Source organism: Lepisosteus oculatus, chromosome 10 (genome assembly GCF_040954835.1).
Source record: "Lepisosteus oculatus isolate fLepOcu1 chromosome 10, fLepOcu1.hap2, whole genome shotgun sequence".
NCBI lineage: Eukaryota > Metazoa > Chordata > Actinopteri > Semionotiformes > Lepisosteidae > Lepisosteus > Lepisosteus oculatus.
The window spans coordinates 41733237-41751098 of NC_090705.1; the positions used below are offsets into that span (position 1 = coordinate 41733237).

The 17862-nt window shown below is 43.0% G+C and overlaps 1 protein-coding gene across 1 annotated transcript in view; it reads right to left on the reverse strand.

The window, feature by feature from the left end:
* Positions 1-778: 778 nt before the first annotated feature.
* Positions 779-17862, reverse strand: part of LOC102696655 (collagen alpha-1(VI) chain-like) — a 32369-nt gene continuing 15285 nt past the window's right edge. Inside the window, exons 17-36 of the mRNA XM_069195236.1 lie at positions 17672-17734; positions 17045-17098; positions 16402-16437; positions 15143-15205; positions 14244-14306; positions 14085-14147; positions 13467-13529; positions 13119-13169; positions 12473-12508; positions 11800-11862; positions 11041-11106; positions 10070-10105; positions 9551-9587; positions 7558-7566; positions 7330-7463; positions 7115-7221; positions 6723-6906; positions 5665-5836; positions 2969-2998; positions 779-2349 (exon numbers count right to left, since the gene is read on the reverse strand). Coding sequence (XP_069051337.1) covers positions 1742-2349; positions 2969-2998; positions 5665-5836; positions 6723-6906; positions 7115-7221; positions 7330-7463; positions 7558-7566; positions 9551-9587; positions 10070-10105; positions 11041-11106; positions 11800-11862; positions 12473-12508; positions 13119-13169; positions 13467-13529; positions 14085-14147; positions 14244-14306; positions 15143-15205; positions 16402-16437; positions 17045-17098; positions 17672-17734 — 1938 coding nt within the window. The 3' untranslated portion in view covers positions 779-1741. The remainder of the gene's footprint in view (positions 2350-2968; positions 2999-5664; positions 5837-6722; positions 6907-7114; positions 7222-7329; positions 7464-7557; positions 7567-9550; positions 9588-10069; positions 10106-11040; positions 11107-11799; positions 11863-12472; positions 12509-13118; positions 13170-13466; positions 13530-14084; positions 14148-14243; positions 14307-15142; positions 15206-16401; positions 16438-17044; positions 17099-17671; positions 17735-17862) is intronic.

Here is a 17862-nt window from a genome sequence, read left to right on the forward strand (position 1 = left end):
ATTAAAAAATAAGCCTGGTGAGTTGGTCTACTAAAGTATTTTAGCACATAAACGTATTTCATGTAACTCCTAACACTCCTAATGACCTCTGTACCGTGGACAAAGTGTTTTTTGTGTTGTTTTTCCCTTTTCCCCGTTTCATTCACTTGTTGCTACCTTGTTGTGTCATGTTGAGACATCAGTATATTTGTATGCATATATCCGTTTGGGGTATTTGCCCTTTTTTTTGTTTTTAAATAAAAAAAACAACAAACCTGTGTAGTATTTTTTTTTTGTTCTGTTTCATTTACTGATGATACCTTTCTTCTATCATGTTGTGCGATCTGTATATTGGCATGTATATACCCCCTGTCTGTTGTATTTTTCCTTTTGTATTAAATAAAACAATTGATGCGCTGAGAAGCTGCACAGCGACAGCTCACGAAGAGGTGTGTGGGAACATACTGCGAGGCCCGCTCTGCGTGCGGTTGCTCCCTAGCCCCTGACGTGTGAATCGCCCTCAATTCACTCCTGCCTGTCACCTTTCCCTGTGAACAGCATGCCCCTATATACAGCAAAGGAGAAATTCGAATTAGAATTTACTTTATTATTGTCTACACCCAGTGGCATTTTTTTCCACTTAAAAGACCCATGAAAATATAAATTCTGAAACAGTTCGGTTAAATAAAAGTAAATAAAACAGCGCACATTCATTTTGTAGTGTAGCTCCATCTTTTTCAGGCTCTTAGGACGAGCCTGTTGACAAGTGGTGACTCACAAACTGGTGACATTGCTCCGGTCCCCTTCAAAATGAGCAATTTTATTGACCAGCAAGAAAAACAGTATCAAAATGTATGCAAGTGTAGTGACACAGTGTATAAAAATAAAGCAAGTTATTTTCCATCGTCCCCTTTGATTGAACTAAAGTAAAAACGAAACTAAAAATACAAGATTTGGGCAGTACAAATTTCACTGTTCAAAACAATATGACAAAACAGACACAGCACCAAGGTTTTACACAGAAAACACCTCTCCCAGAGGAAAACAGCTAAGAATACCACCCTGAGGAAAAGCCTTTACTTTTCAGGTTCATCAACTGTACGCCAAGAGTTCCTGTCAAATATTATTCCCTCATTTGTTTCTTTAAAGACTATGAACACTTAGGAAACAAAGTGTTTCAGAGACCTTCTGTATGAAGAATTTCCATTTAACAGTAACTCATTAATCTACGATATCTGAGACTGTAAATGATATAATTAGTATATGTTAAAATTTGATTTGAATGTGAAGAGAATGTAGGGTCCAAAGATAAAAAAAAATCAAATCAAATAAAAAACAAAATCAAATCAAATCTCATCAGGAAAAAGTGTGTATTAAGGTAAGAAAACCATGTTAGCGTAATTTCTTCAAAAATAGCTATTTGGCTAAGCAACGGTTGTTTCTCCTGTTATGATTCTGTTATGATGTACTTCTGTAGCTAAGCCTGTAATGAAGCTGGGCTAATTTAGTGTCGGAAATTACAGGTCTTGACCTGCAGAATAACTGGAAAGTGGTCACTGACACTGAGGCTTCTGTGAGCTGTACACAATCTTGTCACTGTTGGTTTTAATTACTGACAACAGAAAAGGTCAGAACTAACTACCCAAACAACTACAGTACCACTCACACGCGGATTTACTGCCCTTGCTAGTGTAAAGGCGTGTGGTGTCCGCGCCTGTGACTGGTGTACGATTTGAGAATCGTTTCTGGGGTCTTGAAGATCCTAGACCTTCGACAGCTTCCGAAGCAGGCTCTGCAGCAGCACTTGTTTGCTAAGGTCGGTGTAGTGAGGCACTCTGAGCACCCGGCTGTCCACAGCGGTGTAGTCGAAGTTATTGACCTGCCCAGTGACCAGCTGGCAGATGCCTCTCTCGTCGAAGCTGCTGCCCACGGCCACAGCGAGCAGGTCCAGTTTCTGACGCAGTGCGCTGGCTGCAGCCTCGGCGATTCTCAACCCGGTGGCGGACTTGGACCTCCCGTCCGAGAAGATGACCACTTTCTTCCGGACGTCGGGGCGGCCCTCTTGTTTCAGGGTGCTGCTTAGAAAGGTCAGCGCGGCCGGCAGGTCCGTCGCCCGGTTGATGTAGCTGGTGGCTCGAATGCGGCTCAGAGCCGCGTCGTCCAGCTGGCTGGTGAAGGGCATCTCCACCCTCTGCTGCGCCGAGTCGCTGTACTGCATCACGGACAGCCTGAGCAGTCTCCTCTTGTCTGCGGAGAGAAGCCGGACGACCGCTTTCTCTGCAAGGTCTCTCGTTCTCTCGAAGTTCTTCTGTCCCACGCTAGTAGAGCCGTCCAGCATGAAGACAATGTCAGTTGGCTCATTAAACCCAGCTGAAAAATGTGAAAGAGGTCAGAACAGTCGCACATTCTGAATAATAATTCCGTGACTGTTCTGAGAATTTGTGCAAGAACTTTAAAAGAAGTTTGTTATCATTAACAAAACTGGCAAGCGTGGACAATTAGATGATAACAAAAAGTACACTTCTCGCCAGCTTTAAATAATCAGGAATTTCTGTCAGTGCATTTTCCAGTTTGCTTACACTCAATGTCAAGCCATTCCCTGGACACATAAACACAGCATTTTATTTGTTACTGGATATGAAGCACAAAATATGGTACATGCTTAATATTTTAATAAAAAATGTTTTTTTTTCATAGATTTTTTCCTTCTAATAAAAAAAAAAACAATCCGCTTGTAACTTGTTAAACCCATTAGACTTTCATAAGGACAGTGCTTGAACTTTGCAAAGTTACAGCCTTGTTGTGTCACCAAATCATGTCTCTGGGTAGTAGGCATGTAATGTGGTGTTGTGGGTAACTGAGACGACCAGGCAGCCCTCTGTCTGAACTGACGGCACGCATCAGCAGTGCTCCTAAGGTACCTGCCCCATACTGTCATTTCAGTAACACCGTGCTAAAAACAACAAATACACTGTACAGGCAGACTTACCAGGGCAAGTGTAGTCTGGACACTTACTGTCTGAAATGCAAAACAAAGTGAAGAGCACTAATCAGTCAATATTCACCAAGAGGTATACTTCATGCACATACAGTACCCTGCAATCATCATCGTTAAGGAAGTGCGTGTAAAGTCTAATTATTACGAGCAAATCTGACAGAAATATTTTTGCTGCATGATTTAAGGAAATAACTGAAACAGGAGGACTGTTCCAAGCTTTAAAGTACAATGGACACGGATTCCATAACTCAGGTATGCATATTTAGAGCTAGTAAGAATACATACCACCTGCACGAATTATGGCAACTATAATTACATCATTCTCAGATGTCTTTCTTACAGTTGAGGTAATGGAGCGTTTTTCTTTAAGAAGCGCCAAAATTAGATCGCATGTTTCCTCTTGCGTGGAGAATCAGCCACAAAAATGCTCTGTACTCTTTGCATAATATAGATCAGTGTCCCATTTTTGTTTTTTGTATTTTGGGAAAAGGAAGCAAGCGTACTTCTTATGTTTGTGCTCACACGTTCCGTGTTTTTCAGCCGTTATGTTTTAATTTAAATTGGAAGCAAAAAGTACCCCCAGTGTGGAAGAAGAAAAACACATTCAGCACAGAAATGGGTCGCACACTTTCTATTCGGCTTTGTGAACGGAATCGGAATCATTTTAGTGTTTGGTGTTGCAGCAGAACCACCCAGAGAGACAAGGCTACGCCCACACCATTCACAGTCCAATGCAAGTAATCATCGTGTTGCTGCTGTCAGTAGCTCGGGTTCCTTCGCGCTAGAACAACCACACCACCACTGGGATCTGATGGGAGTTCGTCTGATAACTGATGACGAATGTGTTTTGCAACAATTTTAAAACAAACAAAAAAACGGCATTGATGACTAGATCTCTTGTTCGCTGAAGTGGATTATAGTTTTATAGCAATGATGTAAAATGCAGAGTATTGTAACGCAACGGGGCTCAGGCGGGCGCCCTTGCCACATTAGGTCGGCCCCTGCACCGTCCGCACGGGGCTAGGTCGCTGCAGAGAGACGCGGAAGTCCCGGGTTCGAGCCCCGGACGGTGCAGGGGCCGACCTAATGCGGCAAGGGCGCCCGCCTGAGCCCCCGTTGCGTTACAGTATTAAACAAACCTAATTGCATATACAGTACGTTTCACACGCTATGCGTTTATTTTGTAAAGTAAACGTAAGGAAATACCTGCGCACGTCTAGGTTTCAACTTTTGAAACCGGTATTCCCTAAATTCAGTTTTTAGGCTGTATGATCCCTCACCCCTAGGTGTCAGACTTTAACCGCTTGTTAAAGAGCGATTCCAGAGAGCTGCAGACACCCGCGGCTTTAATTTCAAGCGAGACACGATCATGCTACAGTAATACAGCTTTCAACAGCGGTGACCTTTCTGCATGAAAGAAGCGTAGAAAAAAATGTTTTTAAACGGTGCATTTAACCTTTTGTATCATGGCATGCAATAAGTACAAGTAGAGGTTAATTCCATGCTGAAAGGAGAAGAAAAGAAACACAACGTTTCGGCTGTGGAGCCTTCTTCGGGTGTCAATAGCCTTCAATAGCCTTGGATAAACCTGAAGAAGGCTCCACAGCCGAAACGCTGTGTTTCTTTTCTTCTCCTTTCAGCAGGGAAGACACCTCTACTTGTTCCTTTGCAGCCTACGCATGCTGACGCAGCTCCCTACTTGAACTATGCAATAAGTACTTCTATTATCTACAGTATATTGTTGCCAAATATATCTGTTATTATACCTTTGATGTTTAACAACTGACCTTTATATTCGAAAAGGCTGACTGAAATGAATGAATAAACGAATAAAGAGAGGGACTCGAACTCCCGTGCGACCCTGTTTTGGATAAAGAGGTTAGAAAACGGAAGGATGGATGAATAAAACTGTAATCTGGAAGAAATTACTGTACAGAATTAGGGAATGCCCCCTCTCTGATCTGATGACAAGAATTTGGTTGTGGGGGGAAAAAAATCGTGCATGTGACTTCAAGTGTAGACTGAGTTTTTTACACTTTTGTGAAACTCAGTGTTTCACATGAATGTACACGCATGAATGAAAGAAAAAGTAATGAAAATAAATTAGGGTGTAATTTGTTCCAGTTTGATTTTCCAGTTGTAGTTCCCATGTATCTAAACTAATGAAATTACACAAAGGGAAGTTCTTATTAATTATATTGTATATAATCAGCCGGGGTTCCCGAATTATGGTCCGTGTCCCCCTGGCGGCCTGTGAATGTTACTACAGGTGATCCGCGGAAAGAAGAATAAGTCGTGGTACCGGATTTAAGGCTAAACCTTTTACCACTTTAGCCTGAAATACCAGTTTTGAAGGTGAGCAAAACAGCAACGTCCATCTCATTCAGTATTCTCATTCTGCATACCCTCTCACGTATGTGCTGCTGTGCTTCACCGATTTATTTATCGAGGTAACAAATAAGAATTTCACATAGTTTAAGGTGGGAACTTTACCAATGTTTACCGAGTGCAGATACATTCTTTGCTATTGCTTGAGATTTACATATATCACGGAGGGAAAAAAAGAAATAAATACCGCAGGGAAGTCCGCGAAAATGTTTGGAAACTGGAAAGGGGTCTGGAAACAACACAGCAGCCTGGGTGCTGCTGGACCTGGTTAAGAGTCTATCTGGCTGTAACGCCAGTACCTTCACAAATGTAGCTGGTGACGTTCTCAAAGAAGGATTCCTCCAGAAGTTGGGCATGGTCAGTGATCTTCAGAAACAGCCCCGGCTTGGGAGTGGACTGACAGGTAATCTCCTGCAACATGGTTGTGTATGGGGACCTGCGGAAAATGTCACCGATCCCAATGCCCACCACCTGCAAGGAAGGACGTGGAGGTTGTCATCTCCTTCAGGAATGCTCAGAGCAGGAATATACAGTACTCTAAGGCAGGGGGTTTCAACCTTTTTGACATGCGCCTCCCCAACCCCAAACCCATTGAGAAAACAATGCGCACGCCCTCGTCACACTCACTCACGCAATGTAATTGACATTATGTATGCATGGGAACAAGTAACAGGTTTATTCCATGCTGAAAAGAGAAGAAATAAAACACAACGTTTCGGCCGTGGAGCCTTCTTCAGGTGTCAGTACGCATGTATACATACATGCATTTCAACGCCTTTCATTAATTTGCTTTAACAGTTTCACGTTCACCGCTGTTGTTAACTTCAGCAGTAAGCCACCGGTCCATCTTTAAGTTTGTAATGGTGGTATAAGGCGAAGTCTCAATTCTGCGGCAGCCTTCGCCAAGGAGAATAGACGGCAGGTTGCCCGCTTAGCCAGGGACATGAGCCAGATTGCAACACCCCCCTCTAGTGGGTGAATAATGAATGGCTATGAACGACTGAAACAACGTGTTCGCTGCAGCTGTTTCTTTCCTTTTCGTTTTACTTGCGTGTTTGCGCCTAAATGTCTCGTAATCTGGCGCCCCCCAGGTCGAAAACCCCTACTCTAAGGTAGCGAGGATCTATTTCTTCTGCCTCTGTCACAGACAGGAGGTAGGAAAAGGAATACAGCAAGTCTTGCTGGACAATGTGATTTGAAAGACATTTATAAAAGACTTCATAAGCAGCAAGAGAGAACTACGCAACGGGGTTTTTGGACAACACATTTTCTTGTCGTAATTGGTGTCTGTTTGTGACTGAAGTTAAATTTTCACTCCCCCCCCTACAGCCTTTCTGCGGGTGCAGTGGATACTCACTCGGATGTTGGGAATGTTGCACAGGGAAGACAGCGGTTTGGAGTCCCGGGTGTCTGACCTGCCATCGGTCAGGACGATGGCCACTTGATTCGAGAGCTGCGATGTGCCGAAGGCCTGCCTGGCAAAGTCCAGCGCCTCTCCCGTGTACGTGCCCCCAGCGATCCAGCGCATGTTCTTCACCGCACTGCAACACAACGATGCGTCAGAGCGTCCCCCGAGTGAGGTACACCCCGTTACACCCCCCCAGTGTAACGTTTGATCTATCTTCCCCTGGATGTAAGAGACGCCTCCTGTCTTCTGCACGATGGGAACTCAAGAGGGAACAGACCCTCTGCTGCATGTGTGAGACAACAAAGAGCTCCAGGGCCCCATACCCCGATAGCGTGTCTGACCTTTTGAGCTGAGAGAGAGTTGTGATGTTGGGGTCATCCATGGACACCAGCTCCTGCGTTCCTTCATGGCTGTACTGCACGACTCCCACACGCGACCCAGGCTCATTCTGAAGACACAGACAGTTGTTGAAACTCCCCCCAGCAGTGTTGAAACCCATTGTGGCAGCATCATCGTTCTTGCTCAAATGCTGTGGTCAGGCCCTCACGGGTCCCACCTTGTTGCTCCCGATCTTGGTGATCTTGTTGATGACGCGGATGATGAACTGCTTCTCCAGGGTGAAGTTCTGCAGCCCCACACTCTCTGAGCTGTCCAGCACAAACAGCAGCTTGACGGGGCCACAGCTGCACTCTGGGGCAGACAGGCACAGAGCACACACTGTTGCCACACGGCGCTCTGCTGACTCTGTTACCACTTGAGTTTCCAAGTACAAGAAAACACTCACCACAGCACGCTGCAAAAGAAAAGACCAAAATAACACTTAGAACCCTATTCTGACTTCACAGGGATTTACTGTGTTTACTGATAGAAGTCTGGCTGTGCATGGATAATTAAACACGAATGACATGTGTCTTTATTCACACAGGTGGGACTGCACATTGGTGGTGGCTGTGGGATTCTCCATTACCTGTAATGTTCTTTGAGTGGAGTGTCCAGAAAAGTGCTATAGCAGTGTAAGAAATTATTAATTAGTATTATTTTTCTCTAGGGGAACTGTTTAAACTGTGTTAAAATGTTGAAACCTGATATTTTCTAACAGAGGTTGTTGGATATCTGGATGTTGCCTGGGGCTATGAATGTTTACATACAGTAAATAAAATAATTTAATTATTTTTGCTACAGTATCGTAACATCCTTTAAGAGGTTTACAGGTAAAATTAGTTGTGCTAATTAATTAATTAGTTTTGCTAATTAATGTTTTTCTACACTATCCTGGTCAATACTAGCAAATGAAAAGGAAAAAGCTGACTTTTAAATTACAGCCAAAAGACAGCTGCTCCAGTCCATGTGGTCAGTTCCAATACAATGTAACTATACAGTATGTAAATATTTAGACTGTATATTTGAATTCGTCAGCACCGTAAATCAGATGCTATTATACAAACAATAATAGACACTAAATAAAATAAACTAAATAATAGACATTTAAGAATTTGGCTGGTGTTGAAAAAATGTCATGAACTTTGGATTTCTTAGTTTAAACTTGTATTCCTTTTGGCACAACCATTGCCAAAAGATAGGTTCTGAAATTTATGTCAAAGCAAATTAATTTACCACGAATTGAAATATCAAGAAAGGGGAGTGCAATCAGCTTCTAACACAGGCTCCAAATGGAGTGCCAAGGACATTTCAGTAACATCACTCATACAAGGTCTCTCTGGTAAAATATACAGTGCTTTGCAAAAGTATTCACTCCTTTCCAATGATGCCCCATTACAAAAAGTGTATACACAAGTTTTAAATTAATGTTTTTAATCAAATATGAATGATAGAACTGAATGATTGTGTGAGTGAAAGAAGTTGAATGTCAACAAAAACTGCAAAGAAAAAACTTGAATGAAAAAAAATGGATTAATTAAGTATTCACTCCCACCGTTACAGCAAAGCTAAAAATAGTTCAGGCACAAACTTGCTATGACAGGTCACGTAATTAGCTGAATGTTCTCTGACTGTGTGCAGTAATGTTGGTCCACATGATTTCAGAATAACCCCACCTGCATCTGTGAGGCATCTTAGGCAGGTAGTGAATTTTAAGCAAATATTCAACCATGAAGACAAAGGAGGTTTTAAGACAAAATGAATAAAGTTTTAGAAAGGCATGGATTTGGATAAGGGTATAAAATTTTTCAAAGATACTGATTATTCCTTTGAGCACAGTACGGTCAATCAGTACGAAGTTGAAGGCATATTGCACCACCCAGCTGGGCAAGCAGGAAACTGTTTAGGGAGGCCAACAGCGACTTTGAAAGACCTACAGAGTTCAATGGCTGAGATAAGAAAAAATATTCACGAGTCAATAATATCCCAGTCACTCCACAAAGCTGGCCTGGATGGCATAATGTCAAAACCATCTGGCCACTGGGCGTTTCAGAACTCCTGGAAAAGCTGTTGTGGGTCGGGCAAGTTAAAACTGGAACTTTATGGCCTAAACTCAAGACTCCAAGTGGAAATTAGAGGGAGGACAAAGGACCGGAAACTGGGGCAAAAATTAGTCTTTCAACAGGACAATGACCCAAAGCCCAAGGTCGAGGCCACACTTTCACTCATCTGTCATTCAGCTCTTCAAGTGATCAACAGCCACACCCAGGATCTGAGCTCACAGCCCTCCAGTTGCAGGTCCAGAGCCCCAGCCCGGACTTGTCTTGTGTTCTTGGCCTAGACGCTCAGCGGTTAAGCCGGTCCCTTCACTGTTTTTGAATTTCCTGCAGGATACTTACAGCAGAGTTTCCGAATGACCTCCAGTATTTCACACTCCTGTAAAACACAGAGGTACGCATCTTTGGTAAACAACAATGCTTACAGTACAGTCCGGAACACAGTTGACTCCGGACAACAGAGAGTGCACAACAAGTGTCGGCGTTGCAAAGAAGAAAGAACATTCTGCAACAAAGGTCTTACAACTTCAGGCTATTTACCATTGAGCTAATAATGATTTAAAATGAACACCCTTAGATTGCAGGTTAACAAATCTTCAACAACCCCTTCAATGACTTGAGTATTTTACATTGCTGAGATGGAATCACATAATGAAGACGGGTTAATGAGTCGGATGGCCTCCTCTCGTTTGTAAGCCGACACTTGTCTGGAGGATTCTGCACTGTAATCATAAACCTCCCTAACCTAACAGTACTTTGCGCTGTGACTCAGTCTCTGTTGACTTTATAGCCATCAGCCCATCTATGTTCCCTTCCTCACACTGTCCTGTGCATAACCAAAGACTTACTCATGTCACTTACATCAGAGCCAGGGGAGCCTACTGGTCCAGGAGAGCCCTGAAGGAAGAAGGACAGAGCAGTAACATCTCACTAGTGCTGCGTGATATGTGCTTCGGCTCTTTTAAAACTAAACTCTTAATTTAAGAGGGGGGAAAAGAAGAAATAAAAAGAAGTTATAGCACTGAATTATAATGCTGCAATACATCCTTCCACATGTAAAGCGCTTTTAATCCCAAAGGATCCCAAAACATTTCACATACAGGAGGGCACTCACATTATCCTCCACCGGCGTTCAGCTCTCATCTTGGAGAAGCACAGCATCTATTCTGCACCAGCAGAGCACGAGGTGGATCAAGTAATTCCCACACCAGTCGAAGGGGGGAAGATGGATTGGTCAGGGCCACAGAGGAATTGACCCAGAAGGGTGTCATGGGATCTACAGTATGCCTGTATAACAACCTGCAGTGCTGTGGTCCACACCCAGCGGGATGAGAGAACTGAAACGTGTGTCAGATCTTTGGCTTTTGTAGCATGTGTCGTCTGCAATTGTCTACAATCGGTGAAATGTGAAGACAAAGTGGTCATATTGAGCTTTGAACACTTTTGGAAACACGTCTGCCTCCAAGTCCAGCAGTGATGATTCCAGTACAGTATACAACTGTGTGTTAAAAACAGAAAAAGCAATAGAAAACTATTTTTCGGTTGCTTAAATGAAAAAATAAAAACTCACACAGGTGGCACTGTCTGTGTTAATTGGGATCTGTAAACTGGCCTCTGGCCTGTGTCTGAGTGCACGTGGGCCCTGTGGTTGACTGGTGTCCTGTCCAGGGTGTCTGGGTGCGCGTGGGCCCTGTGGTGGACTGGTGTCCTGTCCAGGGTGTCTCCTGCCCAGCACCCACGGTCTGCTGGGATGTCGCTCCAGCTGACCACAACCCTTTGATGGACTGCGAGCTGACTGGAAAAAGCTAAAGCATAAATGCATGCATACATACATATTCCCCCCGAAGGCCTGGATATCCCTTTGGTCCTTTGGGTCCCTCTTTACCTGGCAGCAAATTCTAGACACCAACAACACATGGAAAACCTTTAATACACGACTCACACATTTAAGGCCCAGCAGAATACCTCACTAGCTTTTACACTTGTCTGCGATAAAAGTTGAAACCATTGTCCCATCATCTAACTGATACTTTGGTCTTCAGGAAAAAGAGGGAAGACGTCCTACTGCTTTGTTTACGGGAAACGCTTTCTCCTCTTGGCCTGATTTAAGTCACTCTGTTTCTTTTTTCTGAACAAATGCGCTTAAATCCTAATGCCTTACACAGCATTCTGTCAGACAAGTATTGTTTTTTAGCCAGGTTTTAATTACAGTCAATAAGAAGTAAAGTCATCTTAATAAGACAGCAAGTATTGTACTGACGTAGTAATTAATTAATTGCTTACACTTATATGGCGCTTTTCTGGACACTCCACTCAAAGCGCTTTACAGGTAATGGGGACTCCCCTCCACCACCACCAATAGATACAATGTATTGAATTGCAATACACATGCATTCTAGGGGAATTCATTCTCCCAATGATTTTTGTTTCAAAAGAGTGACCACACTTTTGCTGCCAGTCTTTGTGTACTATTATCACCCCTTTCCTCCCTCGGGCAGTGGTCACTCTTTCTCTCCTGCAGCTGCACGACTGCCAGGCTGCCAAAGAGACCAGCAGCTCTGTAGCTCAAGCACGCAGTTCGGAGATCTTACATCATCTCCTCGGTCTCCCGGCAGCCCCTCATCGCCCTTCAGGCCCGGGAACCCCCTGACGCCCTGTGAGGAACAGAAGGAGCGGATGCAGACTCAGGGGCCTGGCTGCAGACTGCAGGCCGGCCTGTTGTTTGTGTTCTTTGGGGCGAGTGCAGCGGCGTGTTTCAAACACTCATCAACAGGAAACTGTGTAGGGGGATATTGGAACTGCACTGTGCTGGAGTTAAAGTGTCTCCAGTCCTTATCAGCCTGGGATGTTTAGTTTTGAGAAGCGCTATTTATAACCACAGTATTGAAGAAGCGGTGAAGCACAAAAACTTTAAGAAGACTTCAATTTATTTGTCAGCGTTTGCGGCGTTTGTTTATGTCATGCCATATGTCAGTGGCTATGACATTGCTCAGCACAATAGCTCAGTTGTTACAGCTGTCGTGTGTAGCAGGATCCGCCAATGAAAAAAAATAAACTTAAAAAGAATTGTTTTGCTTAGACTTTTCTGATCTTGTTCTGGCAAAAGTATAATCACACTAGCGTGAAGTGCCTGTTTTGTGCTCTCACTCCTAAAGACTGCAGTTTAGGCGGTAGAGTGTGAAGCTGTACAAATGTGGACCTTAATTCTCTACATGACACCATGTTACAATGCCCATGTCTAATTGTTGCAATTCTGAACTTTACCTTCAGGCCTGGGGGTCCCCTTAATCCCGGAAATCCCTAGAGAAGAAACAAATTAAATACTATGATGGTCCATTTTAAATCAAAACCTTTTGGTGCACATCTTTAATTTTTAGGTTTTGACCCCCCAAAAAAACAGCGTTTTACTGTTATTCACTGGTTTTACACTGTTAACTGATGTGATATTGTAAGAACATAAGAAAAATGACTAACGAGAGGAGCCCATTTAGTACATTTGGTAGTTAGTGACTAACTGATCTCCTCCGGTTTTTTCTTGAAAGAAGCCAGGGGTCGGGAGACATGGCTGAGTGGCCTGTTTCATACTTTCTCACCACTTTGTGTAATAAGTGTCTCCTATTCTCAGATATAAATGCTGTTTCACTGCTGAAACTGAAGACGTCCCCTGGATTGACAGTGTCTGTACCCTTGAGGACTGAGTACTTGGATTAGGTCCCCTTGTAGTCTTCCCTGCCTGAGACTAAAAAGATTCATCTCTTCTATCTTGTCGGTGTAGGTACCATACGAACCTAAACTTTTAAAGTGACCTAATGTGACAAAGCCTTTGCGGAAACACTTTGAGATAGTGCTTCTCACGAAATGGCAATCTAAAAAATTAAATAGGAGGACTGCTCATGAATTGAGAGGTGACCTGAAATCCTGGATATCCCAGTATTCCTTGTCCTTGTACACCATCTTCTCCCTGATAAAAAAAAAGCACAGCAATGATGTAATTAACTGAACAAAGAGCTAAGATAAACAAAGGAAAGAAATATTTAATTTAAAATAAAGCTCTATTCCAGGAAAGCTGTACGTTGTCACACACTTCAGGCAAGAAAGTGCGGAAAATAGAAAGAAGCAGAACCTCATCAGGGTATATTCAGAGCAAGTTGCTTCATTTCCATGATGACCAAGATATTAGTACAGCACCCCAGAGGCTTGCAGGGCAATGAGAATGGAGCTCTCAGGTGCAGTAGAAGAACGAAGAGCTCACACTTACTCTTTCACCTGTAGGTCCTGGCTCTCCCACAGGGCCTGACTGGCCCTTTGTACCTGGTGTGCCCTGGGATTAAAACAAAAATGACAATGTGACAGTAATCACCCTTTACATACTGCACCTGTGTGACGGGTATCAGAAAAAAGAGCCAATAACTGGCAAGTATCAGAGTGTGTTGTTTAATTTCCACTCCTTTCTGTCTCTTATTTCTAAACAGGCCTCTGTGATGTCTGAGGGCATGTATTGATGATTGGCAAGTACTGGGTTGTGCATGTTACCTTATGGGCATCTAGGCAAACCGTGACAATGGCTGCCACTGGGCTAATTCAACGTGAAAGCAGGAGCTCTAAAATGAAAGAAGGAGTGATTAAGAACAGTAGATAAGATAAAGATCAGTAGAGCCTTTGCTGACCAAGAAGTGGACAAGGGGGAGTAGTGTCAGGTATACAGTACAAGGTGTATGAGTATAAGATGCTGAATGAGTGAAATGCATCCATGTTGTTTGTGTTTATTGTGTTTGAGTGGCACAATCCAGTTAAAAGTGGACCGTCAAATCGGTGGAGCTATAGTCCTGTAGCTGACGGCAGGCTCAATACGAATCCACTCGCTACGTCTACCTACCTCTGCCCCTAAAGGGCCCGGTTCCCCTTTGTAGCCCTTCAAACCAGTGACTCCATTTTCGCCCTTAAAAAAATAAAAACGAGGTATGAGACGCGGAGGCACAGCTTTCGACGCCACACGTGTTTGAACAGCTCTGCAAGATTTTGAAAAGACACTTACTCTCGACCCGATCAAGCCTGTGGGCCCCTCGTGCCCTGGCGCCCCCACAGGGCCGGCAGTTCCCTGAAAAAGAACAAACACGCTAACTCAAACTGAGCAAGTAAAGGTTCACTCCACGCTGAAGAAAGGAGAAACACAACGTTTTGGCTGTGTAGCCTTCTTCGGGTGACCCAAACGTTGTGTTTCTTTTCTTCTCTTTTCAGCGTGCAATAAACCTTCACTTGTTCCTTTGCAGCCTACTTGAACTCACTCCAGCTGATAGCATTCAGCCAAAATCCCTTGCTATCCACCTGCTGCTCTGACATTGATTCTTCAGCTCCCTCTTTTTCAGATCACTTTTCAGTAAATGAGTCACCATTAACAATAAAGGCTGGATAAATGTCCTACAATTGTGTTCAGCCAAGTACAGAGAGATCAGGGGTAACAGAGTCTTGATTACACATCTTCTGGGGGTTCACCACAATTAATACATTTTGGACATATGTGTTGGGTTACATACTGTATCAGGTCCTATTTTCCCCAATCCCCCAGAAGTCCTGTTATGCCCTCTACCTCAGTTAACACTATCAAAGCTCGGCAAGTGAGTTTTTTTGCAGGGGTGGCTGCAGCAGGGAAGCCCGGCTGCACTGTCACTATGCTGGCAGGCTGGGACACAGCTAACAGGTAAAGTTGCTCAGCTCACATGACGTGTCGTGTTCCGTGTCTAAGTATTTTTCTCCTCCCCTCCCCCTTTTCACATCTTTAGCTTTTTTATCTAAAACACCGGAATGTACACTGTCAATCCCTGGGGAATGTGTCTGTAGTCTGTCTTGTTCTGCAGTTCCTTCTCCCAAGGGGCTGGGGTTTAAATATATTTAATAAAAATAAAGGAACTGTTCACGAAATTGGGTGGGATTTACCTTGTCGCCTCGAACACCTCTGACCCCGGCCGGGCCTCTCAGTCCCTTCTCTCCTTTTGGCCCCTAGTAGAAAACATGGGAAAGAGTTCCATCCTGGGAGTTTTTACTTTCCTTTTTCACAGCTTCGTGTTGTACAGGAAGAGTAAAATGTCTTTTTCTTCGGAATACAATACCAACAAGATATATGAAGAACACAACATCATATAAACAATACTAGCAGGCATGGAAACATGACAGACAGGAACTGAAACCAATTTACTGTAATTGAAATGTCTCTCTGTATCGATTTACAGAGTAATTCCTTATATATACATATTTCAATGGCTTCCAATTCTATATTGATAAAATAAAGATATTGTAGGAAGACCATAAACCAGATATGGCAGTTTTGTCTGTCTATACAGATGTCAGAGAGCAAATCATTTTCAAAAGAATGACGTCCAGCATCCTTTTTGGCTGTTGGTGTTTACCAACCCATTCTAAGTAATTGACATAAAAACGAGAACAGTAAATAGCATGAAAGGTACAATTTTTCAAATCGATTTAAACATGTTCTATAAACAATCCTGAAAACATTTTCAGCTGCGCTCATTTGTTTTGTAGAGTGGATGTGAGTGTAGTGCCAAGAATGACAAAGATCTTTTTCATTTGTTCTTAAATTACCAGTGGCTACAGACCCAGGAATAACAGAAGTACGTGATTGGTCTGGCTAAGTACCAGATGAGAAGGAAATCTGGCAGAGTAATGATCTACTCCTGATGAACTACAGACGTTTGTAGGTTTCATCATCTCTTTTCAGTGAAAGACCTAATTAAACAAATTATTTGCCTAACTGCGTGAAGGCAGCCACTGTGTCTGGGTTTGCGCCGTGGGTGTGTGGCTCGGGAAACGGTGAAAGAGAAAAAGTACAGGCGTTCACAAATGACAAAAGGAAAGTGATTTTTAAATGAAGCCCAGTGGATGTAACCACCAGCTGCTTCTTCAACAAATCCAGCAGTCTTTTTTAACTGCTTTGTTGGTAATGAAGCTGTACTGGTAATGAAGGCCCGCTGAGAATTTTTAATGAAAGCCTTTGTATAACATCAGGTAAGAAGAACTGTTGCTCAAGTAATTTATACTGTTCAATTTTAAAAGTCCATACATGCGAGGTTCATAACCACAGTAAATGTTTTGTTAATTTGTGTTAAAACAAGCCTTTGGGTTATTGTATTTGATTCATGAACGCTTCATGAATGTCTTTATCTATTTGATGTATGTACCTTTTTCCCAGGAACTCCTGTACTGCCAAAATCCCCCTATTAAAAAAACAGAAAAGATAGTTTTCAAAGGAAGTCTTGGCTGCTTCTTGGTTGTGACGGGAGGCATGAATTGGGCCGATTTGATCTTTTTAATAAGGACTGGATGCCAATTTGTTTTTACTCAGTTTTATGATTCCTTTTCAGTTTAAGAAATGAGTCAAATTAATCAACACGGTCCACACCTGAGATTTCCCTCTCCCTCTAAAAGTCTTGCCAGTGTTACATGGAAATTAACACAAATCGAAAGCAGGATGTCATAGTTCAACAAACCACAAACATACCATACATATTCTCAACTTGTTTAACAACGTCTTGACAAAAACGTCTGTTATTGCATATCCTTGACGTCTGTTACGTAAATTATATTATATGTTTAGCTCAAATGGCTGTGGACGGCCCAGCAGAAAGAACACATGCTGTCCTCGCTTCATTGATTGTCTTCATTACAGACACTGAGAGCCTGGTTGCTGTGCGTGAATGAAAACAGATCCCAAAGAAGATGGTAGGCAGAAAGGACATACAGTACATATTCCCTACTTTGCCATTTAGCTTAACCTACTTATTTATGGTTTGCTGTAGGATAAGGAAGAGCGATGATACTTACATCATCTCCTCTGTCCCCTTTATTTCCTTTCACCCCTGCTGGCCCTGGATCCCCCTGGAGTTATCACAGGAACATCCGATCAGTGGTGCAGTAGGCGAGAGGAGAAGGAGAACATACAGGACATCTTGCGCTGAGCCATTTAATGATGCAAAGGCTCCAGTTATCAGTCCTGCGATTAACTGACGTGAATTGAAACTCAAGCTCCCCAGTCCTGAAGAGTTCTCTGAAAGTCCAAAGTGTAGCGCACAAACCACCACATCTCAAATGGTAAGATAAAAGAGTAGACAGAAGTTCAGTAGGCTGGTAAAATTCTGATTAAGAGGAAACGAGCCAACGAATATAAAGAAAGCAATGTAAAATACTTAATATTTTAGTACACGTAATGCTGTAATGTTTAACTCCGGGTTGAGGGTTGAGGAACTGACAGTCCTGGCTGAAGATGAGCCCAACTCCTCCCTCTTACAGGGAATGAGCCAGGGAGACAGCTGCAAGATATTCTGCATCTAAAATCTATTCTGTATAATTATTCCTAACACTTATATACTATGAATATATTCTTCTTTTCTTCTGATTATTATTATTACTACAACTACTTGTGGCTTAAAGTGCCTTGTTTTGCTGCCTTACCTTGGGGCCAGTGCTTCCAGACACTCCAGGCAAACCTGCAGAGCCAGAGCTCCCCCTCTCCCCCTGCATAATAATAATAAATAATAATAATAATATTTCTTTATTAGCCATATACAATTTCTTGCATTAGGAATTCGTCTTTTCGCATACCCCAGCTTTTCTCCATGGAGACACAGACACACAGACAGGGA